The sequence below is a fragment of the Terrapene carolina genome, unplaced genomic scaffold, assembly GCF_002925995.2.
Source record: "Terrapene carolina triunguis isolate 2854851 unplaced genomic scaffold, T_m_triunguis-2.0 Scaffold111, whole genome shotgun sequence".
In the NCBI taxonomy this organism is placed as follows: domain Eukaryota; kingdom Metazoa; phylum Chordata; order Testudines; family Emydidae; genus Terrapene; species Terrapene triunguis.
In genome coordinates, this window is record NW_020664462.1 from 2253590 (window position 1) to 2281487 (window position 27898).

At 60.0% G+C, this 27898-nt stretch overlaps 1 protein-coding gene across 1 annotated transcript in view; it reads right to left on the reverse strand.

The window, feature by feature from the left end:
* NBEAL2 (neurobeachin like 2) overlaps nt 1–27898 on the reverse strand; it is a 175643-nt gene that overhangs the window by 20296 nt on the left and 127449 nt on the right. The window contains exons 13-36 of the mRNA XM_029911640.1: nt 27100–27680; nt 24600–24732; nt 22330–22449; nt 19937–20264; nt 19050–19132; nt 17692–17784; nt 14867–15038; nt 14548–14681; nt 13822–13981; nt 13486–13588; nt 12352–12505; nt 11102–11260; nt 10828–10987; nt 10440–10525; nt 8280–9017; nt 6762–6940; nt 5528–5687; nt 5025–5162; nt 4405–4710; nt 3522–3671; nt 3013–3170; nt 2183–2307; nt 1618–1738; nt 338–495 (exon numbers count right to left, since the gene is read on the reverse strand). Of these exons, the coding sequence (XP_029767500.1) occupies nt 338–495; nt 1618–1738; nt 2183–2307; nt 3013–3170; nt 3522–3671; nt 4405–4710; nt 5025–5162; nt 5528–5687; nt 6762–6940; nt 8280–9017; nt 10440–10525; nt 10828–10987; nt 11102–11260; nt 12352–12505; nt 13486–13588; nt 13822–13981; nt 14548–14681; nt 14867–15038; nt 17692–17784; nt 19050–19132; nt 19937–20264; nt 22330–22449; nt 24600–24732; nt 27100–27680 (4699 nt within the window). The remainder of the gene's footprint in view (nt 1–337; nt 496–1617; nt 1739–2182; nt 2308–3012; nt 3171–3521; nt 3672–4404; nt 4711–5024; nt 5163–5527; nt 5688–6761; nt 6941–8279; nt 9018–10439; nt 10526–10827; nt 10988–11101; nt 11261–12351; nt 12506–13485; nt 13589–13821; nt 13982–14547; nt 14682–14866; nt 15039–17691; nt 17785–19049; nt 19133–19936; nt 20265–22329; nt 22450–24599; nt 24733–27099; nt 27681–27898) is intronic.

Below are 27898 nucleotides of genomic sequence, written 5' to 3' on the forward strand. Positions count from 1 at the left end.
CTCGCGGTTAATGCACTGGACTGGGACTCAGGAGATCTGGGCTCAATTCCCAGCTGCACCACAGACTCCCAGCATGCCCTGGGGCAAGTCACTTAACCCCCGTGTCTCAGTTTCCCATCTTCTGCCTGAGTCCCCTTCGTCCGTGAGGTCTTCAGGGCAGGGACATCCAGCGCCTAGCAGCATGGGCCAATAGGTGCTACTCTCATGCAATGCTAGTAACGAGATTAACGAGTAATCTGACAGCAGCACGGCAGGGAGAGGATGGGGCGGGTAGCCTCCGGTATCAGAGGCTGCGACGCAGGGCAGGAGACGGGCGGGCACGGGCGAGCTCCGGTACCTTCCTCCGTCTCCTCCTTCTCGCTGCTGCAGTCGTAAAAGTAGATGTGCTGCGTGGTGACCTCCAGCCGGCCCTGGATCACAGCCACGATGGTGATGAGCTCGCAGTCCTCGGAGATCACCAGCTTCTCCCTCTGGCTCTGCTCTTTGGGTTCAGCCCTGGAAGAGATCGGGGCGGCAGAGCACTGATGAGTACGGTGTCCCGCCTGCGCGCACCCCTCTTACGGCCCACGGCCTCCATCCCAACACACAGTTGTCCAATACGGAGCGTGGGACTGGCTGGTTAGAGAACAGAGGCCGCCTTTAGCGTCCCATGGTGGCCTGGGCCGTACGCCCCACCGCGTGCTCTGCTCCCAGCAATGGTAGCGGATATCTATACTATAATTTAATTGATGGAGATATCCCACCTCCTAGAACTGGAAGGGACCTTGAAGGGTCATCGAGTCCAGCCCCCTGCCTTCACTAGCAGGACCAAGTAGTGATTTTGCCCTAGATCCCCAAGTGGCCCTCTCAAGGATTGAACTCACAACTCTGGGTTTAGCAGGCCAATGCTCAAACCACTGAGCTATCCCTCCCCCCTAGGCGCCCACTGGCCTTAGCGTGACGCTCTCTGCTGCTCAGCCAATCCTGGGCAGCGTGGCGACTCTCCCTGCACCCTCGCCAGGGAAAAACCTACCATCTTCCAGGAGTACCAGCTTGAGCGGTGTGCAGAGCGCCTCTGGCCACTGCAGTCCCAAGAAGGAACTGGGAGGGGTCTGCACTTGTTAGCTTGGAGAAGGGTGAGATGGGGCCAGGGCCCAGGCAGGCGAAGGGGGATGGATGGCTCGGGGAACATGGAAGAGGATATAGCGCCTCTCACCTCTTCCAACTATATTGTGCTAGTGGCCAGAGGTCCCAGTCAGGATCGGGGCCCTGCTCTATTAGACATGGGGGGATGTGGTCTCTGTCCCACGCTGCTCACAATGTAAAGGCTGCGGGTTCAAATCCCGCCTGTGACAGTCCCGGACCAAGAGCTGTTCCCGGGCGATGGCTGTTTGAAGGCCGTGACTGGCCCCCTGTTGATGATCTCAGCAGAAAAGCCACAGACTATTGGCCAGGAAGTCCGAACTGCCCCCTCCCCGAGAAGGGGACCACGTGGGGTGACTCCGAGACACACGGGCAGACTCAGACGCAAGCCTCCGAGGCAACGTATCCCTCCCGCTGCAGGACACGCTTCGTTCCTGAGCCCAGCAAGGGCCCGAACGGCAACCCAGGGCACGGACCCGCCCGGGAGAGACTCACTGATTGTCCAAGAACTCGAGGTCTTCCTCCGCCAGCTGATCATCCTCCAGCTCGCTCACCTTCGCCTCCTTGGCCACGGCCAGCGGCAGAGGCTCCGCAGGGGTGTGAGAATGATCCGCGCCTGAAACGGACGGAGACTAAACTGGAGACGCCAGGCTGAGCACGGCTCCTGGACAGTCGTCCCGGGGCTCTGCGGCTGAGGGGCCCTGATCTAGGTTTTATTTCCGCAGGCAGAGGTGGGGGTCAGGCCTCACTCCCTCCAAAATGTACATTAAATCCCTCTACGTGAAAATGTAACCCAGGCCTGCTCGGTGTGGCGCTCTGTCCCCCTCTAGTGGCACCTAGCCCAGCTACAGATCCAAGAGCCTGCTACAACCTTGCCAAAGAGGCAGTTGGCTTTTAGCTCATGCAGTAGAGGCTCATACACCAAGCTTCAGAGGTCCCAGGTTCGATCCCGCCCACGGGGTCTGCCGGCGTTACAGCTGTCTGCACATCAGTGAGCTGGCAGAGCCAGGCTCTGACCCACGCGCACGGGCCCCATCCCCACGCCGCGAGCCCCGCTCACCTAGGTTGTCCCGGAGGGCACTAGCCTCCACATGGCGGTCGAAGTGATAGTTGGGGACCAGCTTCAGCCTCATTCGGGAGTAGGTCTCGGCACTCGACAGCTTCCAGCGAATCTCTGGGGGGTTTCTGCGGGGGAGGGGGAGAGAAAAGTGAGCCCCGAGCACCCCAAAGCTGGGAACTGGACAGGGGGCAGCTGGAGTCAGCATGGGGCAATGCCACCTGATCCACAGAACAGCCTGGGCTCACGAGGCGTTGGCTGAGGGAGCCCCCCCTTGCTGCAGGGACTACGAGGACTGTAGACTGAGCAGAGGACCTGCCGGACCAGGGCCCATCCGCCTCAGAGTGGCCACAGGGGAGTTTCTGCCACACCCCATCAGCCTGGGAGCCACGGGGCAGAGAGGAGGAGGCAGTGTGAAACTAGCCCGGCGGAGAGGGGCACAGAAAACGTGGGAGAGCCAGGAACAGCTGTAAGCCACACTGCCTGGTTCCACCCGGGGGAGGCGTGGCTTTGCCACAGTGGGCGGGGCTAACACCTGGGCTCTTTCTTTTCTGTCTGACTTTGGTCAGTCTTCCGGCGGCCGGCCCACAAGCGGGCAGGGCACAGCGGGACATGGCCGCGGCACGCTCCGGGGCTCTGAAATCGCCCCCCGCGAGGGGCAGGAAGCCAGGCTAGGATCACAGCGCGGGATTCCTGGGGGCGGGCGGACAATGATACTCCTAACCCCGGAGGATCCAGCAGCCCCAACCGTGGGCTGCCCCATAAGCGCTGAACTGGAGGGGGCCCTGGGCAGCATCCCCTCCCCCTGCCCAAAGGGAGCGCTATCTCCTGACCGGTCGGCCCAGGCGGAGCGCTGTGAGGTCAGCAGGCGGCGCAGGGCCTTCCACTGCTTCAGGACGCCGCTGTGGTGGTTGTTGATCTGCTTCAGGACGTTCACGTGCCGGATGTGCTCGTACCTGGAGCGCTTCATCACTGGTTCCAGAATCAGGTCCTGGCGGGGGCAGAGAATGAGGCGGGACTGTGGGGCGGGCAGGAAAGGGGGCAACCACCCGGGTCTCCCCCGGGAGGAGACTCCGCAGCAGAGATTAGGGTTTTGCGGAAAGACGCGCCAGGAGGCGACACCCGGCACGGGCCATTTCAGCCCCCGGGGTTTGTGTGTGGCCGAGTGATATCGGCTGTATTTTGTGGAGCCCGAGGCATCGACTGGACAACAGGGGTGTGTGTGTGTGTGTGTGTGTGTGTGTGTGTGTGTGTGTGTGTGTGTGTGTGTGTGTGTGTGTGTGTGTGTGTGTGTGTGTGTGTGTGTGTGTGTGTGTTCGTTCAAACAGCTGAGCGCCCGTACCTGGAACTTCTTCCTGCTCTCCTCTTTCTCCCGCTCCCTGCGCAGGGAGCTGCTCATCAAGGCATCGTAGCAGGAGTTCCAGAAATTGGACATGTGGTCGTGACTCTTGGCGAACGTGTCGATTTCAAACTGCGCCATCATGGGCTGTACCTGCCAAGGGGATGCAGGGGAGAGAGCCCTTGAACGGCGGTGGCCCGGACGGGCGGGCGAGGACGTATTTTCGGGGACGCTGCCTTAGAACAGGACGAGGTCTAGCAGCGAGCGTGCAGGACTGGGAGGCCAGGAACTCCCAGCTGAGGTGTGGATTTCACTGCATGACCCTGGGTAGGTCATATGATCCTTGCCTCAGTTTCCCCATCTGTAATCTACTCTTCAGGTGAATGCATCCCCTCTCCCACTCCCCCCCAAAAAATCACTGCAGTGTCTGAGCACTTTATCCTCAACTCCCTGGCAAGCTACATAAATACTGTCCCCCCCCCGCCATTTACCATACGGGGCGAGTGAGGCAGGTGTAACGGGACTTGGCTCGGGCAGTCTCAGAGCTGGGACAGCTCCTAGCCCTGCTCAGACCCAGCTCAGCCCCGCCCATGCCCACTCTCCCGACAACCCCCTCCCCTTGGTTCAGGGCTTGGCTGTCGGCATCCGTGGCTGAGCGTGTCGACCGAAGCGGCTCCCCACGGACATGCACAGCACCACAGCCAGAGGCAGGGACAGAGCCCACGTCTGACGCAGCCACGTGGCCCAGCGTCCCGCGGGGACACATGGAGACAGGAAATGCGTCTAGGGCCCCGTCTGATGGGTGTTCCCCCCCGCTCTATCCGCTCAGTGCTCCCTCCTCCCGCAATGGTAATCAGCGCCCCCCCCCGGTCTCGGCGGCACCCACGTGCTTCTCGATGAAGGCCCTCCACTCGGGGGTGGTGCAGAAGAGCTGGAAGTCCTCGTAGAAGGTGGGGCTGCCGTTGGTGGGGGGCAGCGAGGGCAGCCAGCGCTGCAGCTGCAGCGTGTCGTAGCACTGGTCCAGCAGCGTGCGGATGATGGGCAGGAGCCAGGAGAAGGCCTCCGACTTGGGGTGCAGCGCGCGGCTCAGGGGGCTCTCCAGCTTGCCCAGCAGGTAGCAGGCCTCCTCCTCCTTGGGGGCCGAGGCCGTCTGGAGCAGGCCGTGGAGCTTGACATAGGCCAGCGAGTGCAGCTGCGGGGCACAGGGGGGGGGGGGGGCATGGGAGAGGCTGTTACACCCCAGGCTCATCCCAGCATATGGGGGCGGGAGAACTACTACGGTTTTGGGGCCCTCAGAGGCCTCTTCCCTGCCCCCCACTCGATCCCCCCACTTCCCTTCAGAGCCCAGCCCCGCCCCCCGGCCAGCTGATACAGCCCCCCTCACTTCCCTTCAGAGCCCAGCCCCTCCCCGCAGAGAGAAGGGGAGCCCTCAGGGTGACCCAAACGAGGACAGTCGGGGTCCCTAGCCTCCTGGGCCTTGGAGGGGCTGCCCCCGGGCCGGCTCACCTGCGCCTCCTCCAGCCCGCTGTACCCGACGAGGACACGCAGGCCGATCTGAGCCATCTCCTTCAGGTCCGAGGTCCCGTTGGCCAAGTGGTACCACACGCCCAGCTTGTCCAGCAGGCTGTTCACCCCCTCGTAGATCTGCAGCCACAGGAAGGGCAGAGTGACCCCTCCCGGCAAGGACAGCGACGGAGCTCCCCCTCCCAGCCCCCGCGCTTTGCTTCCCCGGCCTAAGGGAACAGGCATCGTCCAGGGGGGCTGCGCCTGAAGCCCAGGCTGGGGTATTTAACGGGGGAGCCAGCTGCAAAGCAGTGACCCCGAAAGGAGGGCAGCCAATGAACCGCGGCAGGCGGGAAAGAGAGAGACCCACGGCTCTCCTGCGGCTGTCACGGCAGCACACGCCCAGCAGCCGACGAGCCCCCTGCGCGTCAGCACTCCGCTACCCCAGGGAGCAGAGCGGCAAGACCACCTTCACCCCCCAGGCCCGCCAGGGCACCCGCGCGGACCTTCTCGCTCCACAGTGCCTGGTTGTTATGTCCCTCGGAAAACAAGAAGTCCTGGAGAAGTCTCAGCAACTTGAGCACGTTCTGGGTGAGGCTGGGCAAAGTGGCCGGGGCCGACTCCTTGATGTCCGTGAAGGCCGATTCCAACATCATCTCCAGGAGGCTGCGAGAGAGACAGGGAGTGTGTGTGTGTGTGCGCGCGGGTCAGGCATCCGATGGCACCGCCTGCTCTAGAGAATAACCCACTCATCCTCCCGCGCCGAGCGGGGGACTCCAGGCATCCCCAGACGCTGACCACGCTGCTAGCAGCTGCCGGATATCGTGTTGGTCACGCCTCTCTCTCTTCGGGATCCCCATTCATATAGTCTCTGAGCGCTTCAAAATCCTCCACCCCCTGCCTGGTGTTACAGATGGGGGGCTAAGGGACATGCCCAAGGTCCCACAGGCAGGCGGCGGCAGAGATGGGAACTCAACTCACGTCTCACAAGTCCCAGGCCAGCAAACCAGCCGCGGGAAGCAGGTGCCCAAGACCAAAGTTTCTCTGCCAAGCACCCGTCCCTCCGGGGAGCGTTTCAGGGGCACGCGCTCTGCAGCGCCCCAACCCGGGATTACCCTGGCCTCTGACACTCATGAACCGGCTGGGAAGCTCCTTATTTCAAGGAGACAGAGGGGCATCTGTACAAGGGAAAAGCCACTAACCCAAGTGTAATGCATTTGGGGGGTGGGGAGGGGCCTACTCCTGATGAGTGCGGGGACATCATGAAATGCATGAGATGCCCAAGACTGGATGAGAAAGGACAGGTCAGGAGGGAGGGGGCACTGGCAGAGCTGGAGCGGGCGAGGGCCACAGCTGGGATCGCAGGGGGCTGTGGGTCTGGAGCGAGGGGCCCAGCCCCGGCTGGGCATGGGGACGCAGGGCTGTGACGGCGTGAGCCTGCTGGCTGGGAGCAAAGGACATAGGGGCGCAGGGCTGGACAAGCAGGGGGGTTACTAGCCAGGACAGCTACCTTGGGTAATGAATGCGTCACTTTCACAAGCCCACGCCCTCCAAGGTGAAAATGGGGGAGAGAAATGGGCAGGCGTGGGGGCGGGGCAGGACTCTGGCTGTGTAGGGGTAAAATGAAGCAGCTCCATTGGCCGACATGTGGGCCCAATTCTGATCCTATTTCTCCACCTCCCAAACCCCTCCCCCAAGCTGGCCAGAACCCACCAGGCTGGCCGCTCTGCCAGCACTCACCTGCGCTTGATCTCGTCTGGCGGCCGCACCAGCTCGCAGGCTGTGCCCAGCTTGGTGAGGACGGAGAAGACCTGCCCGCGCTCCTTCCAGGCCGCGTCGTCCCAGCCCTCCACCCCGCGCCAGGTCACCGAGAAGATGATGTTGGTGAGCAGGTTGCACAGCTCCTCCTCCGGTGTTTGCTGAGATGGGGGGAGAGCCGGAAAACACATGCTGATCTGAGCAGCTGGTCCGCTTCCCATGGGCTTCTCCTAAAGGGGATGGCTGACGCAGTGCCCCCTGGTGGAGACAACTCCCCTGCTCAGACATGATGGGGGTGGGATCAGGAGTGGGGCGTCTGGGGACAGAGTGCTGGCGTTAGAGGGCCCTGACTCAAGGATCTCTTGATGCCAACTGGCAGAGGGCACCAGGGGGCACAGGGGTTACAGGGATTCCCTGGGTCCAGTGCGTTCCTATGTAGATAGCGAAGAGCGTCATGTACAGCCTCCGTCACACCGGGCAGCAGAACCTTTAGGAACCGTGGGTGCAGATAACACGCAAGGAGACGTGTGTCTAGACAGGAAAGTTTGTTCTTAAAGACTTGGCGTTAACGGACATGTCTTAAGACAGGTCCCGCTGGAGCGAAGAGACTTCGCTCCCTGCCTTACTGTTGCATCCTGTGCATCTCGGAGTGGGTGGCTGTTTGCACAGAATCAAATGCTGATGAACAGACGGTGGGGACTTGAGGGGAAAAAAATTAACAGGAAGGGGTGAACGGCGGGGAGCGGGGAGAAACTGGTTTACAGGTGAACAACAAAAGGCTGGTCTAGTGCATCTAGGGGTGCAGAGATACCCTGGCCTCCTTCATCTGGAGAGGCCAGCTGCCAACGGGCATGGTCTTGTACGGCGACCGGATGTCCCCATTTTATAGGGACAGTCCCGATATTTGGGGCTTTTTCTTATATAGGTGCCCATTACCCCCCACCCCCGTCCCGATTTTTCACACTTGCTGTCTGGTCACCCTACGGTCTTGTGAAAGGCGGGTGTCGGTAAAAGGTGCTGCAAGGAGGACTGGACGGTGAGCAGAACTTTCTTAGATGGGGGGCATCCGGTTAGTGGAACATGGGCTCCAGCAGGCATGTTTTACGTCTCACCCTGTGTTTCCGCTGTTTCTGGGGGCTACCACCTAAATCCCTGCTCTGGGGTAAATCCGCTCCCGCTTGCGATCTGTTCCTAGAGAAAGCAGCGCTGTGCACGACGCAGAGCTGCGTTCTACGGTGGGACAAATAACCGGGCTGGGCTTTGGGGACAGCAGGGCCAGTAATTCTGAGAGCGTCCAGTGGGCCAGACATCGCAGGGGGACACTCGGGGGTTGGCATGTGCCTATTGCTAGCGGCAAAGGGACGACACCAAGCCTGGGAGAGAAGCAAACCCCTTCTACTACAGACAGCGGCACCATCGCTCATCCACTGCTGCCGGCTCCCCTCTGGGGGGCAGCGGGAGAGCGGCTCCTTTGCCAGCCCTCGGGGGGCAGCACCTTACCTGGGGGTTACTGGTATTGGAGACGTCGTCGCTGGCCAGCGTCTCCTGGTAGCTGCTTTCGTCCAGGACGTTGGAGAGGCTGGAGCTTTTGCGAGCCCGCATGCCCGGGAAAGGTTTGAAGTACTCCAGAGGGGAGGGGGTCCCCGGCAAGCTCCCCGGTGTCTGGTTGCCGCTCTCCACCGTGGCGGTGGAGCAGGTGCTGGCCAGGTCGAGGCCGAGGTCGAAGGGCGACATGCAGAAGGGCGAGAACGGGTGGTAGATGCTGTCGAACTGGAGGCCGTCGGCGGAGGGGGCCTCCCCCTGGCCGGGGATGTCGATGGTGTTGGAGGAGGAGGAGTGGCTGGTGCGGTCCGAGGAGTCGAAGGATTTGAAGTTATAGGAGCGGAAGGGCTTGGAACCGCCGGTTGGGGAGACAGAGTGGTCCGAGAAGCCCTCGGAAAGCTCGTGGTCGGAGGCCTCGAACCCCATCGGCAGGAAGACGTCCAGGTCCTGAAGGTCTGCCAGGGCAGGGCTGGCGCTGTCCAGCCGCTCCTTTCCAGCCTCAGTGCCCGACTCCCTGCCCGCGTGCTCCGAGAGCTTCAGGAAGCCGAGGCAGCCCCCGTTGGCGGAGCCGCTCAGGCTGTGCTGGCGGGATTCGTAGGACTCCTTGACGTAGAGCTTGGTGAGCGTGTCCTGCCAGCCGGCCAGCTTCGCCAGCTGCCTCACCATGTCGTGCTGGGAGTAGATCAGGTGGAAGAGCTGCAGGCGGGGAGAGGACAGAACGGGGCACGTCACGGACCAGCGTGGCCGGGCAGATCTGTTCCCACTCCCTGCGCCCGCCAGAGGGGGAGGAGTTTGGCACTAGCGGCAGGGCACTCAGCTGCACAATCCACTCGCCCGCCTTTACTGCGGCAAACGAGGATTCGCCGAACGTCCACCAGCGAGTAGCCCTCAAGGATCGGGCAAGGCTGGGTTAAAGGGAGCTGGGCCTATCTACTGCTTCCCACATTCCTCAAGACGGCAGCACCGCGGGGTAGGGAAACCCTCCTTAGAGGGCCCGATGTGCGGTCGGGAGAGGGGTCATGCCTGCCTCTCCTCAGCCCAGAAATCAGGGCTCCCACATCTGCAGCCCCCACGCTCTGCACTGGCCTCGCTCCAGCAGCGAGGATGCAATGGCCCGAGCTGCGCCCGCAGTCCTCGAGCAGAGCTCCGTTCACCTCACTAGGTACTTGTACGGCCCCATCAGCGCTGCAACCAAGTACCTGCTCAGACACCCACGGGCCCGCGGGGCCAAATCCCTCCCCAACCCCAGATCTGGCGAGCAGCTGAAACCAAGAGCCACCGTCGGGATGTGTTCAGCCCTTCGGTTCCTCCACCCCTTTGCGGCCGCACGCTGGGGACGGGTCTGAGTTCCGGGACAGTGACGTCAAGGGAGGCTGAAAGCCTTTGATCACGCTGAGCCGGATCTCTGTCAGCTCGGCGGCTCCTTCCCCGGCCAGCCCTTCTCCTGACACCGGCTGGCCGGCTGCCTCGAAGGGTCTCCATGCCAGCCAGCCGCTCGGCTGGCTTCCCGCCCCATGTGGCTCCAAGCTCTTGCTAATCAGCATCTCTCCCCGCCTTCCACTCTTGGGAGAGAAGCGGAGAGATGGGGTTATGCCTGGCTCCGCTGAGCACGGTCACCCAGGACCGCAGCGTGCGAGGGATCTAGGGACACCATCAGCCCGGCTGCAACCAACGGGGGATGGAATAGGGTGTCTGCATTTAGCCCTGGAGACGGACGGCGTCGGTCTGTCTATGGAACAAGGGCAGCTCACGGCCCTGCCAATATGCCCCTGCCCAAGAGGACAAGATGGGAGGTGAGCCTGCAGGTGCGTCTGCTCGGGTCACAGGCTGCACGGCCAATCGGTGTGAGACGGAGCAGTGCCTTAGTGACAGACGCCAGCTCCTGAGGACACCCAGTCGCCTTCGGAGGGCAACAGCTTCCAGGGACATGGGGCCCGGAGGGCATGTCAAGAGACAGAACCAGCTGACTTGGGAGGCTTGGGGGCCTGATGGGTTAATGCACCAGGCCCGAGTTTGAGCCCATCTGGGGCTGTACACGCAGGGAGTGACATGGACTCGTCGCTCTGCAAGAGTGCACGATCAGGGAAACCTGCAGAACTCCCCGCCGGACAGTCCTACCTTCCGGCAGGTATCCAGCCTGACCGCCAGCTCCGCCCGGTGGGACAGGTACACCACGGCCATCAGGTCCTTGTAGCTGGGAGAGTCTGCGGGGATGAGAAGCAAGAATGGGCGTGGGATGCGGCCCTGCAGCGCGCTGACCTTAACGGACCGTTCTCCGGCCACAGCGCAGCCTGCCTTCCGTGGAGACCGGCGGCTGCTCCGAGCCAGCCCGGCCCAGACACTCCCCCACACTTTGCGGGGGGAAGGGGGTTCAGCATGGGATCCCAGGTCCGAAACAGATGGCTGACCCCCAGGTCCATAAATCCCAGGCTCTCTTTAGCAACACGCCCCCTAAGCCACGTGGCTGTAGCACGGCAGGGCCATGGCCTCGAGGCAGGCGCCGTACCTGAGCCAAGAACCTGCTCCAGGAGACACCGGAAGAGCAGCATGGACACCGGGGTGTCATTCAGATACGATATGAGCCCTTGGTAGCCGACGTCCTTCAGTTTCAGGCGGTACTTGCTGCGCTCGTGCGCCTTCTCGTATTTCAGCATCTTGTACAGGATCTGCGGGAGGGAGAGCGCCGGCTTTAGGGACAGGGCTTGGCGAGAGCCACCACGGGCTGGTGCTGGAGGCCAGGGGGATTCGGACAACGCCAGGCTCTAGGACTCGCGTCTCACCTTGAAGACTCTCTCCCGTACGTCGTCGGAGAACTTCCTCTGGACGAGCAGCGAGAACAGGACCTCCACGTTCCCTGACTCAAAGAGGAAGGCGTAGAGCTGGTCCTGGGAGGCCGAGTCTTTCAGCAAGCTTTGGATCACCTCCAGAACCCCACACACCTGAAATGGCCACGGACGCAGTTACACGCCACGGACGCCGATTGGCCATCGCCCCCAGACCACAGCAGCCCCGCCATCCTTCAGCCCGGCCTCGGGATACAGCCACGCCTCCCAGGCTCTCAGACGAGTGACTGGCAGGGATTCGGGGGAGGATATTCATGGTAACGGGGGTTGCTGAAGGTGCGGTTATGGTTGGAAAAACAGCTCCGACAACAGCCCCTGAGGGCTTGTCTACATGGACAGTTAACGCAGGGTAAGGTGGGGTGTAAATCTACATCACGCGCCTTTGCTGCGCGCTACCTGGCCATGGGGACCCTGCTGCCGTGCGCTAGAAGTGCCGTGGTGCAGATCCCAGCGCACGACAGAACCGCTAGCGCACGGCTGCTGGGTCCGCACGGACACTTGGTAGCGGGCTGTACATTCCCGCCCCAGCTGACCGGTTAAACGAGCCCTTAGCCAATCAGCTCCCTGCGTGTCCCCATCTCCTACAGATTATCGCTCGCCACACACGGTTTTACCCAGGGCCGGCCCAGCTGCAGCCGAGCGAGCTGGGTCGGGGATTTTCCTTCGGGACCTCGCTAAGGGCACAGCCCGGCTTCCAGACCCCACGGTGCAGGGCTGGATCTGGGGGCCCCCCCAAGTAAAAATACACAGCGTCCTCCCGAGCATCATGCGGTCCCTGCGCTGACTCAAGCCGCGGTTCCAGCTTGGCCCCGAGCGGTCACTTCTCAAGGCAAGGGCACGGCCGCCGTTCGTCACACCTCCGGGACAACCCAGCCGCTTCTGAGCTCTCTGTTAGGAGGCAGTATTTGTACTGCAGTAGCGCCAACGGGCTCCGGCCAAGAGCAGGGCCCCGCAGCGCTAGGTGCTGCACAAACCCACGGTAAGAGAGTCGCGGCCCAGGAGAGCTTGCAGTCTGAACAGGCAGGACGAAGGAAGGATCGCTCCCCCTTTTAAAGATGGGAAACTGAAGCCCAGACAAATGAAGGGTCACTCAGGGCGGCTGTGGCAATGAACGTAGGACCCCCGAGTTCCAATCCTGCACCTTAACCACAAGACACTGCCCCCTAGTGGTGCCTCTCCCGCCGCACCTGGTGTTCATCGTGCACCGCAGCCAGGTAGTTCAGGGCGCTTTGCATCTCGTCGGCAGAGAAACTCCTGCAGAGGAAGTCCTTCACCAGGCTGAACAGGGACATCTGCACCGTCTTCACGTCGTCCGCGGGAATCGGCTTCTCCTTATGAGCGCTGCGAGAGAGGGGGAAGGGGAGGGACTTTACATTAAGGGCATCGACGACATGGCCCGGATGCGGAAATGGGGGAGAACCGCATTCCTCAGCCTCCCCTGGCTTCGCTTTATAGTGCCACCCCCGACAGGGCTCCAGCCCCCCGCCCCCAACAGAGGCAGGCATGGTTCCCGATCACGGAGCTGCCGAGCGGGGCGTGTGGGACGGGAACTCTCAGGCTGCAGGAATCCAGAGCCATAGGGCAAACCGGGGGAGGGGATGGCGCAAGAATCTCACCGCCGCACGCAGCGCCCAGGGGGGCTCCGAAAGCAGCAGCGGAACGGGCAGGAACGGGGCAAAGCATCTTCACCGGGGAGTCAGTTCTACTCCAGCCTTGAGACGCGCCCACCGAACAGCCTGCCATGGGCAGTGGGTAGCGAAGGCCAGGGGGAGGTTAAGCATCCCCTAAACCCAGATGTGGCCCTGTCCATGCTCCGCCCCGAGGCCCCGCCCATGCTCCGCTCCGTCCTGAGGCCCCGCCCCACCCATGCTCGCTATCTCCCATGAAGCCAGCAGGGGCTGTGCTCTAGTTGGAGGTCAGGGGTGGTAGGGCGGCCGGAGCTCCTCAGGCTGCGGAAGTGGGGGGTGAGGGGGCGGCAGTGGCTCAGGGTTCTGGCGGGTGGGTGGGGGCCTCAGGCGGAAGAGGCGGGGCCACGGGCTAACCTCACCGACTGGGGTGGGGGAAGGTTACCTGCTGCCTGCGTTTCCCCCCCACCGCATGCCTCCGCTGAGGGAAAAGAAACGGATGGGTCCTGGGCAGAGCAGGCTGGAGAGAACATCTTCTCAGACTGCCTGGAGCCAAGGAGCCGGTTCAGCTTTACCCATGTGCTGCCCCAGGACATCCCCTCTTCTCCAGGCACTGAAGGGTTAAAGCGACTCTGCCAGCTCCCCAGGACAAACAAGGGCAAGGTGGAAGCCGCGAGCCAGCCTTTAACAACTCACCCGTAATACGTCCGAATGGAGTCCAGGATGTATTGGACCCCGTATTTCTTGCGGATCCTCTGCTTGTGGTCCTTGATGGTGTTCGATAAATACTGAATGTGACCTGCAGGCGTTGGGGAAGAGAGGGAGAGAGCAGACCCATCCAGAAGATTAAGTAAGTACCCGTATTTGGCAAGCAGAGACAGCCGGGACATGCCGCAAGCTCTCGGCCAAACCACCCTGGCCAGGAGGCAGCTGATCCCCTGACCCACGCAGCGGGAAGCCGTGAGCTGCCAAGGCGCACCCCACCCGGGAAGCAGGCCCCCAGCAGCGCTCGACGCCCCAGGAGGCGCTTACCTAGCCGGACGGCGAAGTCACTCTTGCTCCAGATGCGGAAGTCGAAGAGCAGGTACTGGTACAGGAGGTGCAGCAGGAAGCTGTGGCTCTCGGCAGCCACCTGCTCCATCAGGATCTGCGACGCCATCAGCACGTTCATGTCCATCATGAGGCTGGAGACCTGACGAGCGCAAAGCAACGAGAGCTGGGTGGGTGGCGCCATTTCGATCCCGCAGCCACAGGGCATTCTGGGACTTACGAGTCATGTGACCCACAGAAAATGAACCTGCCTTAGAGCTCTCACAACAAAAGGCGGGCAGATGCTTTCCTAAGCCAGAGGGGGGCTCTAAGGTAGCAGAGAACTTGCCATTTTGGGTGATGAGAGAGAAGGAGAGAATAAACTCTTAACCACGAGGGGTAAAAGGGATAGGTGTTTGGGTGTCCCCATAATATGTATAAAATACTCTATGTCTCCAACACCTCTGAGATCAAGCCATCAGTATGCTCCAGAGTCAACACCCTATTGAAACGACTGGGAGCAGAGGTCACCTATCATCGCTTGTTCCAGTGGGGCTGCAGCCAGCACTGCATGGCATTACGTGAATTCCCGGATTGGCCGTTCCCCTTGCAGGCATACGCAGCGGCCGGCTTTAATGCACCACGTGCCAGGCCCTGGGCTCAGCACCGCCTTGTTTAGCTGCCCTAGGTGACCAACGGCTTGGCCGGCTGGCCCTGGAAGTCTCTTACCTTCTGCAGCAGAGCTCCAATGATCGCCGGCCCGTGGCACTGCACGAGGCTCTCCTGGTTCACGGGGTGATGCCGGATAAAGTTCTTGACCAGCAGCAGAAACGCAGCCACGCCGTTCTTCTCCAGTCTGCCCTCTGCAGGAGGGGACGAGAAGGGTCAGCCAGGGACCAGCTCTTATTGCCAAGGGGGGGAGTGGGGCTGGCTGTCCAAGGGACAGGTAGGTACGTGGCCCAGGAGAATTTCAGGGCTCCAGCAGCACACGGAGGGGCTGGTCTCCCGCTGCCCCCCCTCCCAATAGCCACGCAGAGGCTGCGCTCACCGGAGGACTTGCCCAGGGGGATGAGCATTCCCTGGCGATTCCGCGAGGAGGTCAGTTCTGGCCCAACCAGGTCGTGGGTTTCCTGGCTGTCCTCCGATTCTTTTCTCTCGGCCGCCACTTGGTCCAGCAACGGGAGGAGCACCCCCATCCCGCCAACACAGTTCACCACGTCCTACAGGAGGAGAGAGAGAGAGAGACAGGGCCCTGGCTGATGCACGGAGCTTCCGTCTGTGACGTTATTGATATAATCTGGGACCATATAGATCATTGGTGCAACCAAGGTCCTGTAGTGGCACCCAGATCTTGTATAAAGGGGGTCAAATGGGGTGTCTAAGACAAGGTTATGGTTTATTGGTTATAATTATGCTATCTATATGTGTGTATCAATTTTGTAGTTGAAGTTATGAATATTGGCTCTATGCTGTCTGTATTTCAAACTTATGCTATGCTGCTGGGGGACATCCCAGACAAACTGGTGTTAGCTCTGCCTAGCCTGCTTGATGGCCCATTAAGGACCATCAGCTATACAATGGACCCATTGAGAGAAGGCAGATACGCCTTGTAACTCAGCAAAGTATGCAGGGACTGGCCCATGTGACTCCAGACTCCATGTTGCTGTAATTTTCCACAGTAAGAACAAAGAGGTGTTCTTACACCTGGAAAAGACTATATAAGGCTGATGCCTCATCTCCATCTTGTCTTCAATCCTGCTTCTTACCTCTGGAAGAACTTGGCTACAAGCTGAAGCTTTGAACAAAGGACTGAGGACCCATCCCAGCGGGGGATGTATTCCAGAGACTTGATTTGAACCTGCAGTTTATTCTATCGCTGCTGCAAGCCTGAACCAAGAACTTTGCCATTACTGTATGTAATTGACTCCATTTAACCAATTCTAGCTCTCATCTCTATCTTTTTCCTTTTATGAATAAACCTTTAGATTTTAGATTCTAAAGGATTGGCAACAGCGTGATTTGTGGGTAAGATCTGATTTGTATATTGACCTGGGTCTGGGGCTTGGTCCTTTGGGATCAGGAGAACCTTTTTCTTTTCCTGGGGTCTTGGTTTTCATAACCATTTGTCCCCATAACGAGTGGTACTGGTGGTGGTGCTGGGAAACTGGAGTGTCTGAGGAGATTGCTTGTGAGACTTGCGGTTAGCCAGTGGGGTGAGACCGAAGTCCTCTTAGTCTGGCTGGTTTGGTTTGCCTTAGAGGTGGAAAAGCCCCAGCCTTGGGCTGTAATTGCCCTGTTTGAGCAATTTGTCCTGAGTTGGCACTCTCAGTTGGGTTCCGCCAGAACCGCATTGTCACACCGTCTTTGCCAGCTCACGCCGCGCCCGCGCAGGGCAGTGCTCAGGTAAGTAACCGTGCATGCAAGACTCCAGCGAGGTACCAGCCCGAGAGACCCTACAGAACAAGCCTGCTCGGGCCCAGGGACTGCCCGCCCCAGGAGTCAGCAAGAGAGCCAGCCGCCGCTTCCCAGAGCCAGCCGCAGGCCGTGCAGCCCAACAGCCTGCCAGGGAACAAGGGTTTAGCAGTGCAAAAAACCCATCTGTGTGTGTCTGTCTCAGCAGCTGCGCCTGACTCCTCGTCACCCACACCAGTTTAACCATAGACCTCAGTGGGGCTACTCCTTAGCAGAAGAGAAGCAGGCCCACTGAATCTAAACCGTCTGGAGCACTGAAAGCTTAAGTTAGCACCAGGGTCATAAAAGCAAATAAACCGGGCTCTGCATCCTCTGGGCGACTGGTCTCAAAAGCTGTTGGGCCGATCGTTGCCCTAGAGTAGCGTTCGATTAGCCGCAGTGTTTGCGTCGCGTGTGCATGAGTCGCACAGCGAGACCGTGGACCACACGCCGTGTGCCGTGACGTTATCGGGGGCACTCTTGACAGCACAGGACTGCCAGTGGTTTGCAAACCTGAGCCGGGAGCCTGGGATGCAGGGTTCAAGTGTTCCTCCAGTTTGTCCATATCTTGGGAGTGGGTTTAGAGGAGAGCAAGGAAAACGATCTGGGCGCTGAAGGGGCTATGGGGTCCGAACAACTATTGCTCGGCCACGCTGAGTGTAAGGGGGTAATGGGGCAAGGGGAACCCCACGGGTGGGAGTGTCCGAGAGGAAGTATCTAAGGGGCACACAGGGAGAGAAGCTACGGGTGAATCGGATGGCATTAACAAAAGTAAGATATAGGTTAAATGTCAGGAAAATCCCCATGGCAGTGAAATATTAGACTGGAGAACAGTCTCTTAAGCCTCAGTGCAGGAGATCTTTCGTAGCAGACAGACCCCCCACTCCTACGCGTTCTGTAGCATAGGAGCTGACTTCCTCTGTTCCCGGGGGGGACGTTCGACCCCCACTCTGCCCCAAGCCCCCCCCCCTCCACCCCTTACCCCAAGCCCCCCCACCCGCTCTGCCTCTTCCCGCCCCTGCTCCGCCTCTTCCCATCTCCACTCCTTCCTCTCCTCCCCCAGTGCCTCCTGCACGCCGCCAAACAGCTGATCGCGGCAGGCGCTGAGGGTAGGAGCGGATTGGCAGTGCTGCCAGTGGGTGCTGAGCACGCTCTATTTTTCCCCCCCATGGGTGCTCTGGGGCTGGAGCACCCAGGGAGTCGGCACCTATGTCCTGTAGGGAAGGAGTTGAACTGGGTCATCTAACCCATGCGATTGTCTGACAACATGACGATGCATTGATCCCAATTTAGCGCTGTAGGAAGCACCAGGTCCTGGACTTCTCGGCTACCCGAGACCATGTTTCCCACTGAGTCCCAATCTCGTTGGCCCAGCGCCCACCAACTCCAAGAGCCGGGGGAGACCGAGAGGCAGCACCGTACCTTGATATCCCAGTTCACCACTTTGTGTCCGGTCAGCCTCCCGTCAAAAAAATGGTTTGGAGACAGGTCCAGGCAGATGTTATTTTTACAAGCCTACAACAGTGCAAGCAAACGACACGTCTTTAGCACACACTACGGCCATGCCAACAGGTTCAACACACACATGCTCCCTATCCTGGCATAAGCCATCGCCCGAGACAAGGAGAGAGGAGAAGAGGAAAGGTGGCCTTGCGGTTTGGGCTGGGACTCCAGAGATCCAGCGTTCTCAGCTCTGCCACAAACCTCCTGCGTGACCTTGGGCAAGTCACTTGATCTCTCCAAGCCTGTGTAAAACGGGGATACCGACTTAGTCTGGTCTGTTTAGATTGGAAGCTCTTCAAGGCAGCCCTTGTTACAAACAGCAACCTCAGACAGTCACCGAGTCCCTTGTGCCGAACTCGCAGCCCGGGAAGGCAGGTACTTTGGCGGCCCATGGCATGTGATTTAACCCTACCCTCCACACACACCGGGGGAGGAAGGATCTAGGCCCTGAAGGGCTGCGAGTTTACTACAGGAAACATAAGAACGGCCATACTGGGTCAGACCAAAGGTCCATCTAGCCCAGTGTCCTGTCTTCCGACAGTGGCCAATGCCAGGTGCCCCAGAGGGAATGAACAGAACAGGTAACCATCAAGTGATCCATCCCCTGTCACCCATTCCCAGCTTCTGGCAAACAGAGGCTAGGGACACCCTCCCTGCCCATCCTGGCGAATAGCCATTGATGGACCCATCCTCTAGGAACTTAGCTAGTTCCTTTTTGAACCCTGTTATAGTCTTGGCCTTCACAACATCCTCTGGCAAAGAGTTCCACAGCTTGACTGTGATGTCTCCCCACACCCAGAGGTCCCCCGCATGTGGGGCTCTTCTGAGCTACGGGCCGAGCAGGTGCGTGTGGTGAGGATCCGTTTTGGCTGCTGTGTGTCATTCCTTTTCTGCCACGACTGCAGAGCGGCACCCAGCCAGACTGAAGGATTTACCATCACCTAACGAGGAAGGTCCCAGAGCTGTTTAAAGCAATTGCCACCATGGGCCAGCCCAGCCCAGGAGACTGGTAATTCCATACAGAGCTGGTCACCCCGCTGCACCGCGCCCCTCACCTCTGGAACCCCATTACCCACGTACCTTTCCAGCTCCACCCACAAACTCCCAGTCCCTTTGCAGAGCTGGCCAGCGCTCAATGCAGTGCTCTCTCCAAGCCCAAGGCAGCTCATCCGAGCACGGCCCAGCGAACCCCCAGCAGCACCAGCCGTGCCAATCCCTCGAGATGGTGCCGGCAGGGAGAGAACCGCAGAGAGGTGCCCGGGAAGGTCCCTCTTTACCTGGGGTGTGTAGTAGAGGAGCAGCTTGCTGCTGAGCTCCAGGAAGTCGCCTTCCGGCTTGAGCGGCGACGTAACGTTTGGTCCTGCGGGCGGGAGGGAAGGGCGAGCGGGGTGAGCGAGCGACAAGCACCCTCTTGCCGGGCTGGCCCAGAGAGCCGAGCACGTGTTCCTACCTGGGGCTGACCCTACTGGCCAACGAGTGCAGAGGCCTGCACAGCTATCCCTGGTCTGATCCCCACTGGTCCCGGACCCCGTGCGAGAGCGACCTGCCCCCTTCTCCCTCCCTGCATGGGTCCCTGCCAGGGCGGCCTCCTCCCAAGCCAGGGGGAGCGATGCACTCGGCACCGTGGGGCGTCACACCCTGCTAGCGCACACTCTGGGGATAGGGAGCGTGGCTGGCATGGGGCCCCAGCCAGGCTATGGAAATCTATCCTGCAGCAGGACCCATGTGGTTAAATCCCCTGTTCGGCCCTGAGTCACAGACTGCGTTATCGGCGCTCTGGAATCACCGCGCAGCTTGGACGGTCTGTGCACCACTGGGGTGGGTGCGATCCCCAGCCATGCTGCCGGGGATGGGGCAGGGCACCTCCTACAAATTCCTCAGCACGTTCCGGACCCCGCCGGTACTCAGGGTCGCAACCCGGCCAGCAGCGACTTGTGTCAGACAGCTAGCACTGCTCTGAGCCCTGCGTGGCCGAGGCCTCCAAGAGATTCCTACTGCCCCTCATCCTCCTGCTTCCCCCCTGCACAGAAACCCCCCTGCAGCAGGAGAACAGCCTCCCGGGCCGTCCCCCGAGCTGAATGAGGGATATCACGCCTCAGGCCGGCTCACTGAGCGAGGAGAGGAACCAAAGGGGGAGATTCTCCCTTTGAGATCCAGAACCTACCTGAGGAGAAAAGTGCTTTGACCTGCGTCTGCTGGAGGGCTTCGCAGAAGATGGACACCGACCCCAGGTGTCCTTCGAGGGACGTAGGGGTCCCCCACTCTGTGTCCTGACTCCCTGCCACTGTCGTAGACACCTGGCCTTCTCTGGGGGGCTGAGCGGCCCCGGGAGTCCAGGAGTGCATGGCCAGCGAGGCAGGGAAGGATTGGGAGCGGCTGAGGGAGGGGTGGGAGGGGAAGACCGGCTCCGGCGAGTGGGAAGGCGAGGGGTAGACCGTGGAGGTGGTCGTTGTCCGGTGGCCAGCGGAGCCGATGCAACACGAGGTGAAAGACTGAAAAGACAGAGGGGGGAACAATTGCACGGAGCCCTGGAGAGGAGGGTAACGCGGCTCTTGCAGCGCGCCACCTCCCCAGACCCTTTGACTTGTATTTAGACAAAGCTCGTCAGGGCAGGGACTGTCTCCTATGTGCGTTTGTACAGCGCCTAGCGCACCGGGGCCCTGTCCTTGGTTAGGGTCTCCCGGTGCTGCCGAAACACAAGCAGGAAGCATCATGTTCCCAAAGACAGGACTGGCAGGTGGCTGCCGTCCTCTTTATCGAGCCCTCTTCTTCCACCCAAAGATGCGGGACTAGGACCTGCCCTCCACCACTGGCCCCTGGAACGACCGGATCGGGCAGCGCACGATGGGAAAGGAGACTCCTGTGTCTCCCCTCAGCAACGAGGGGCCGCTGTCGAGCCGGAGCAGCCTCCCAGCACTGAACGGGGATGGGGTCTCTGGGAGCTGGTCTAGGACCGAAAGGCGCCTCCTAACGTTATGGCTCAGATACCTGAATCCGAGGCAGCAGAGATGAACGAGACCTATTACTGTAGGACCCACCCAATCCATCTTCCTAGGGCCAAAGGAGGCGCAGCGGTTGTGTTTTTACCTCTTCTAGTTCTCAGTCACCTAGACGACGAGCCGGGGAGAACCTTGGGCCATGGCAGCATTTCTGCGTTTCACACACTTTGGCTGGGAGATGCCCCTTGTTTTAGACCCCGGCCCTGCCAGCTGCTCCCTGCAGAAGGACCCCTAGGCTCACAGGGAGCCCCACCGTCGTCCACTGACGAGCAGCTACTCATGGGGCAGAGCCTGGCTCAGTACGCTGGCTGCCCAGTGCCTCCCTCATCCTGCTCAGCAGCCTGGCAGCAGGAAGGCCTACTCCAGAACTGCACCGGTGGTTCTTGGCCCAGGAGATCCAGGGACAGTCTGGAGGCTGCTGTCGGAAGGACCCACAGAGTGTAGAGGAAATGACTCCCTGTGCCGACCGGTACGGCCAAGCCTCTCCGCCCATGCCCTGCGCTCCGGGCCCAGCACGGCTATCACGGCACCACTGCTGCATTCGGCACAAGGACGTCTGCCTGGTGAGATTCAACTACAGGCTGCTGCTCAAATCCTCCAGTGATTCACACCGAGGACGCCTGAGGCTCCCCGAAGACCATACACAGCGCTCCCCCGACCAGCCAGGCTCTGAACTGCGCTGGTTACCCAGGAAGGGGTTAAACATGAAGCAGGGAGGAGAGCAGACCAGTGGGAAAAGCCAGCTGCTAGCCGGGTTGAGCCCCTTGGGCTCTCAGGGCCGCCAAAGTGGATCCTTTTGGGCAGGCGGCTTAGGAGACAGCGCGACCGGCCGCTCAGGGCAGATGGGCACAGCTCCTCCGCTTCCCCACCTCTCCCCCAGCTGCGGGAAGAGATGTGAGGGTGCCCAGGAGGGAGCAACCTCCTGCGCAGAGTTGGGATCAGACCCTGAGGGTTTCCTTTATCACAGAGCATCAGAGGGGAGTGTTCTCTTGATGCACATCCTCCTAACACTCCCGGGCCTGGTCGCTCTCCACAGCCTGGCATCACTTCATCCAAGGTGTCCCCCACTGCCCACCTGCAGATTCTTAAGTCAGGCCCTTCAGATCTGACCTTTCTCTGACACGCCTCCCCTAACCACCCCTTGATCTTTCTCTCTCACCCTCCCCCTTCGATCCTGACGGGGATAAAACCGCTCAGCCTGGTCTCAGTACAGCCCAGCGCTTACTCCAAGTTCAGCCCAGGCTTCGGAGCACTGTCCTAAGCAAGGATGCTTTGCTGAATCGGGCTCAAGTAATCTTCCTCAGCCCGGGCACCCTCAAAAGTGTGAGAGCACCGCTCCTCTCCCTCGCGACCTGCACCTTCTTCTCACGCGTCGCTGTACGGGGGAAGGGCCAGAGAAGCAGGGAACTAAAGAAGTCAGCAGTGGAAAGCCGGGGGGCGGCAGGACAGAGCGCCATCTGTCTGGGTCACCTAGGAGGCGAGGGGCCTGGCCCAGGAGACCAGGAAAGTGGAGGGAGGGGAACAAGGCAGCAGCTCCCAGACGGTCCCCCCGCGTTACCTCATTGAGGGAAGGAAAGCGCAGGTGAGCCACCTGCTGCAGCTGCCCGTCTGTGTAGATGTTGACCAGGTTCTGGCCGAAGGGCCGGCGGCCGGTGACGTGGACGATGTCGATGCAGTGCTGGAGGAGAGAGCAGGGCGGGGGGGAGAGTCAGCGCCAGCTTCAACCCTGCCCCTTTACTGACTATACCCAGCATGAGCCCACCGCCCCGGCTACGCTCATCCCCCCTTCCGGACGCCCTCCTCCCAGACTCTCCCCCGGCCAGCTGCCCCCACTCCAAGCCATCTCCTCCTGCAATCGGGGGGCAGCTCAGGACCCCAGACGAGCCCAGCTAACAGCTCAACGGAGGTTTAGCTTCTCAAGGCTGCGGTGGACGTACAGGGGGGACGGCACCAGCTGCGTAAGACAGACAGCAGTGCTGTCCCCAGCACCGCAGGGCAGGGGGTGAACCACACACTGCACCTGCGGCGGAACGGCAGCCAGAACCCGGACCGGTGAGCGCGGTTAAGCCCCTCTGCACTCGGGAAAGTGGACCGTGATGGCTGCTGTCGGTCCAGCAGCATGGTGCCAGCTCTATGCTGGGCCACGGACTCAGTAGCGACTCACGGGGAAGAGCGCCACCTAGCGAATCCCCAACGCATTGCTCAAGCGGCTAGGGGCTCACCAAAGGTCTCCCATGCAAGCGCTGGTCCGGCTCAACCCCGAGCAGCTTGCGGGAGCCTGTCAGAGACACGCTCGCAGCCCAGGTGCACACAGCGGCAGTGGAGCTGCAGAACTGAACAGCCAGCGGCTCGTTCTCCAGGCAGACCTGACACTGCAGCAGTGTTTATTTCAGACAGACGTTTGCTAGTGTAACCCACACACCTCCTGGGTGTGATGTTCTGTCCCATCTAGTGGCACCCAGACCACAGAGAGAGAGATTAATGAGTTTGCTCTTCAGCCTTAGCTAACCGCCAGTTGGCTTTTAGCTCCCGTGGTACAGGCTCATGCACTAAGCTCCAGAGGTCCCAGGTTCGATCCCGCCCGCCGACAACCAGGGTCTGTCGGCGTTACACTAGGATGTGTCTGCAGGTCTCAGAGCTTTCAGTGAAGGCATTGGGAGTCAGATCATAAGAATGGCCATACCAGGCCCAACTAATAGCCCCTCAAGTCCAGTATCCCATCCCAGAGCGTCAGGGGGAGCGTACAGAACAGGGCAATTTTGGAGAGCTCCATCCCTGTCTTCCCCTCCCAGCTTCTGGCAGTCAGAGGTTTAGGGTCACCCCGAGCATGGTTCTGCGTCCCTGACCAGCTTGGCTAATGGTCATTGATGGACCCTCTTCTCCGTGAATTTCTCCAGTTCTTTGGTGAACCCAGTTACGAACCTTCCCCTGTGTGACCTTCAGCAAATTACTTCGCCTCCGAGCCTTATTATCTCCTTGTACAGAGGGGAAACCAAGTCTGATTTACTGCCTTGAGTGAGGCACTGAAGAGACCCTGGACTACTGCTTCATGAATTGCATGTTCCTGGGCTGCGTTCTCTCTCCACCTACAGACACCAGCCTGAGATATGGTCCGGTGGAGGGGGTACAGGCCCCAGAACACCTGGGTTCTATTCCCGGCTCTGCCAATGATCTTCTGAGTGGCCTTGGGCCAGTCACTTGCCCTCTGCTTCCCCTGCCACCCTGTGGCTGTTTGGACTGTAAGCTCTTTGTCTCTCAGTCCATGCATACGCAGAGCTTAGCACAACTGGGCCCTGATCTCCGCTGGGATTGCTAAGCGTGACCCTAGCCATTTGCATCCCGACCATCACGTTGTCTTCATATCAGGTGCCGCACCCACGTTTAAATAGGTTGGCCTCAATCTTTTGGGGGAGGGGAGCGGGATCCCCCCCATGACAAAAGGGCTCAGAGGAAATCCATTGCTGTAACTGCAGGGCAGAGGGTCATTGCGTGACATGAACAGCCTGTAGATTCGGAACGGATTCAAGAAACGCTACGGCACATGGGCAAAGGGCAGAATTCTCTGGCGCCTCTGGTCCAGCCATTGCTGGGGCTAGTTTTAAAGTAGGCCGGACAATCCCAGTCAGATAGACCCAAGTCACATTTCAGGGTGTATGCTGACCCCACCCTGCCCCATGGCCAAGTGAATTCGAGATTGCCACAAGCAGGATGAAGACTTGATGGACTAACCCATCAGGTAAGGCCAATGGAAGGGCATGGGTTGGCTGGAACAGAAGGCACTGGAATGAAAGGGGATGTCCCATCCCAGTGTTAAGGGACCCTACTCACCCATGCAGAATCGTTGAAGGTGAAGTCCGGGAGCGCCACCGTCATATACTCCTTCTTGGTGCACACCGCCACCACCAGCATCCCGTCGGCCGTGAAGAACGCCTCGAAGCCGGTGCCGCTGGCCGTGAAAAAGCTGCAGGGGGGAGTCACAAGGAGGAGGGAGAACGGTGACGGGGGGGTTAGGAGCTGGCCTGAGGCCCTGGAGGCCGGTGGAAGGGACCGGTTGCGGGAGGCGTGTGTAGTAAAAGTCTGGAGAAGGACAGTCAAACCAGCAGAGAGGATGGTTGCAGACAGCTTGGGGTGGGAGGGATGCAGGGGGAGTGACCGAGACCCGCTGGGTGCTTTGCGAAAAGCTGATGAGCACGGGCGGCCCCGCTCTGGGGAGGCTAGCCCCCGGCTCCGCCCCTTCCGCCCACGCCCTGCCTACGGCTGGAGCCCCAAGACCCCCCGCCCCCGCCCCCCCCCCCCCCCCGCGGCCAGAGCCACAAGACCCCTTACCTCCCCCCAGCTGCAGGAGACCCCCCCACACACACCTGGAGGAGCCCCAGGCTGGCTGAAGCTGTCCCATGCCTCCCCTCCCTGGACCCAACCCACCCTGGGGAAAGCGTCTGTTAGAAGATGCTTTTGATATGCCCCATGCAGGTTCCGGGGTGGCTGAGGAGGTGGTATGTGCCTCAGCCGCCCTGGAACCTGCACGGCCATAATAAAGCAAAATCTTTGCCACCAAAACCTGCAACCGGGGGTCCCGTGGCCGAGCCTCCACTGCCTATTATACCTGCCGCCCATGCTGATGAGTACTCAAGGGGAAGTTTCTACGCCCGAGTGGGGTTTTACTTCACCCTGGGCTCTGAGAGTCAAGCTGGGTTCTTCTCATCCCGTGCACCACCCCCAGTAATAAAGGATCAGCACTCCAAGTTAGAGACGCGACCCTGTGGTCTTCAGATTCTGCCCAAAGCTGCACCATGCACCTACTGTCAATGCTTGAGCTGCGTAGGTGTGACAGACCTGAGTTTAGCCTGGCTGGAGCTTAGGTATCAATTCTGCTCTAAGTATTTATCTAGCCTCCATCACACTAGTTTGTGAGCACCTCACAGAACCATATCTATCCTCACAACCACCTGAGAGGCAGGAGAGCTGGGGAACCAAGGCTCAGAGAGGCTAAGTGACATGCTCAAGGTCAGACAGGAAGTCTGTGGCAGAGCAAGGACTCGAACCCAGGTCTCTCAAGTTCCAGACTAGCACCTTAACCACTGTGCCATCCTTCCCCTCATGCAACATTCTGCTAACGTTTATGTCAGGGTAGACTCTAGCTCTTTCTCCCAGAGCTGTGTGGGCACTGCAGGTATTTAATGTCATTGCTAACGTGAGTGACGAATGCACAACAGGTAACAGGAACTCTTACTGCTGTGACAGGTAATCTCCTGAAATACCCTTGAAAAAACTCACAGTATGAAGCATATGTATTACTGTGGGCCGGCACTGGATGCAACTTCTTTATGGGGGGAGGTGGGACAAAGATTGCAACCCGATGAGGTATCTTCAGCATCCATTGTTTTAAACGAATGGTTCTGTTTGATGGTGGTGTTCTACTCTGGGGGGGAGGGCTGCCACAGCTCCTCCAGGCAATGGGCGGGGGGGTAATGAAGGCAAATCAGCCATGTTGTACCCTCCCCCCAATCCCTCCAAAGAAGTACCAACTTCTGGGGAAGCTTGCATATACTGGGTCAAACTAGATTCTCCAGAGACCAGCGGACAAAGGAAGGACTTTTGGATAAATAGCCTGGTAAAGTGACTCTGGGCCGGCTTTCTGATCCAACAAACAGGCAGGACTTTGTCCAAGAGAGGAAGGCGGGGGGGGGGGGACCTTCCTGGGAAGGGTTGGAAGGACCTGAGTGCATAAGGCCCCATGAGGCTGATGGGTGACCTCTAGTAAGCTTAGCTTGTGTGTGTGTGTGGTGGTGGTGGCGGGGGGTTTGATTGTTTTCCTTGTAATGCTTTCACCTCAGGAATACATGTGCTTGCTGGGAACGTATAGCTGCTGGCAACACACTGTTCAGGGAAATCACAGTGTAGGCAGGGAACTGTGCAGCCTGGAAAAACTCTGCTCAGGAGGGAGGAAGACATGGGTCTCTACCAACCGTGGTGATGGCGGAGGAGCCTAGAAAGGGGACTCTTGATAGACCATGAGAGGAAATACAGGTGCAGTTGTCCTGAACTGCTACAGTAGCCGCTTGTCAACACAAATTGCCGTTGCTGAGGCACGATCCTACAGTAAAGGAACCCAGCACTTCCACAAAGCGTAGCATAGTAACGACTCAGTCCCCTAAATAATCTGAGCTAGTCAAATAAAGCTGTGAGGCAACAGCCTTCAGTTCTTAAAACTGTGTTTAGTGGCTGGCTGCCTTCCAAACTCCAGGGATCTACAATGGGTTTCCTGTTCCCACGAAAGGGAAGGAAAGGAGGCAGGTGGACACACCCCACTCCCCTCCACAAGCCCTACCTGTATAGCTGTTTCCGCTTCAGCCTCGTGGGCAGATCCGGCAAGTCTTCGGGCTCCTTGTTCAGACAGACCCAGGCGTGGAAGGCAAAGCCACTCCCAGGCCATTTCTGGATGGCCGGCACCATAATTCCCGCCATACTTGGCGTCAGGTCGAAGTACTGCAGCGCCCTCTCGGACCGGTCCTTACTCGCCATGCCAGAGAGCGCCCGGATGACCAGCGTGGTGTAAGGGTGGGGCCCCTTGCCGGGCTCGGCCCAGAGCAGCCCGATGAGCTGGCGGAGCTCGCCCGGCCGGATGGAAAGGCCGCCCAGCACCTGCAGAAGGTAGATGAGGTTTTCGGAGCACTTCCGGTCCAGCTCCTGCTCAGCGCCCAGGGCGTCCAGGAGGCAGCTGACCATCCCCGCCTTGACGCAGGTCACGCGGCTCGGCAGGGAGGCGTCGCAGACCCTCTTCAGCCAGTCGGAGAGGAACACCTGCAGGTCCCGTGACTTCAGCTCGGGGAGCCACGCGATGAGCATCAGCAGCGGCTGCTCGTTGCGGATGAGTCGGACGGGGAAGGCGCTGTGGTCGCCTTCTACTGCCTGGCGAGACAGAAGCCACAGGGTCACGTCCCTCAGCCCAAGGCCCACCTCCCCGCTGCCCTCCGGCGGGGTCAGCGCTCAGCCCACGGACGGGCCACCGGGGTCAGTGGCACTTGTGCTGCCGCAATGCCTCATGGGGCATTCCAAACCATGGAGAACGCCATCCCACCACGCACGGCAGCGTCCGTAGACGACTAGCGTCTCCGTATACTGGGAGC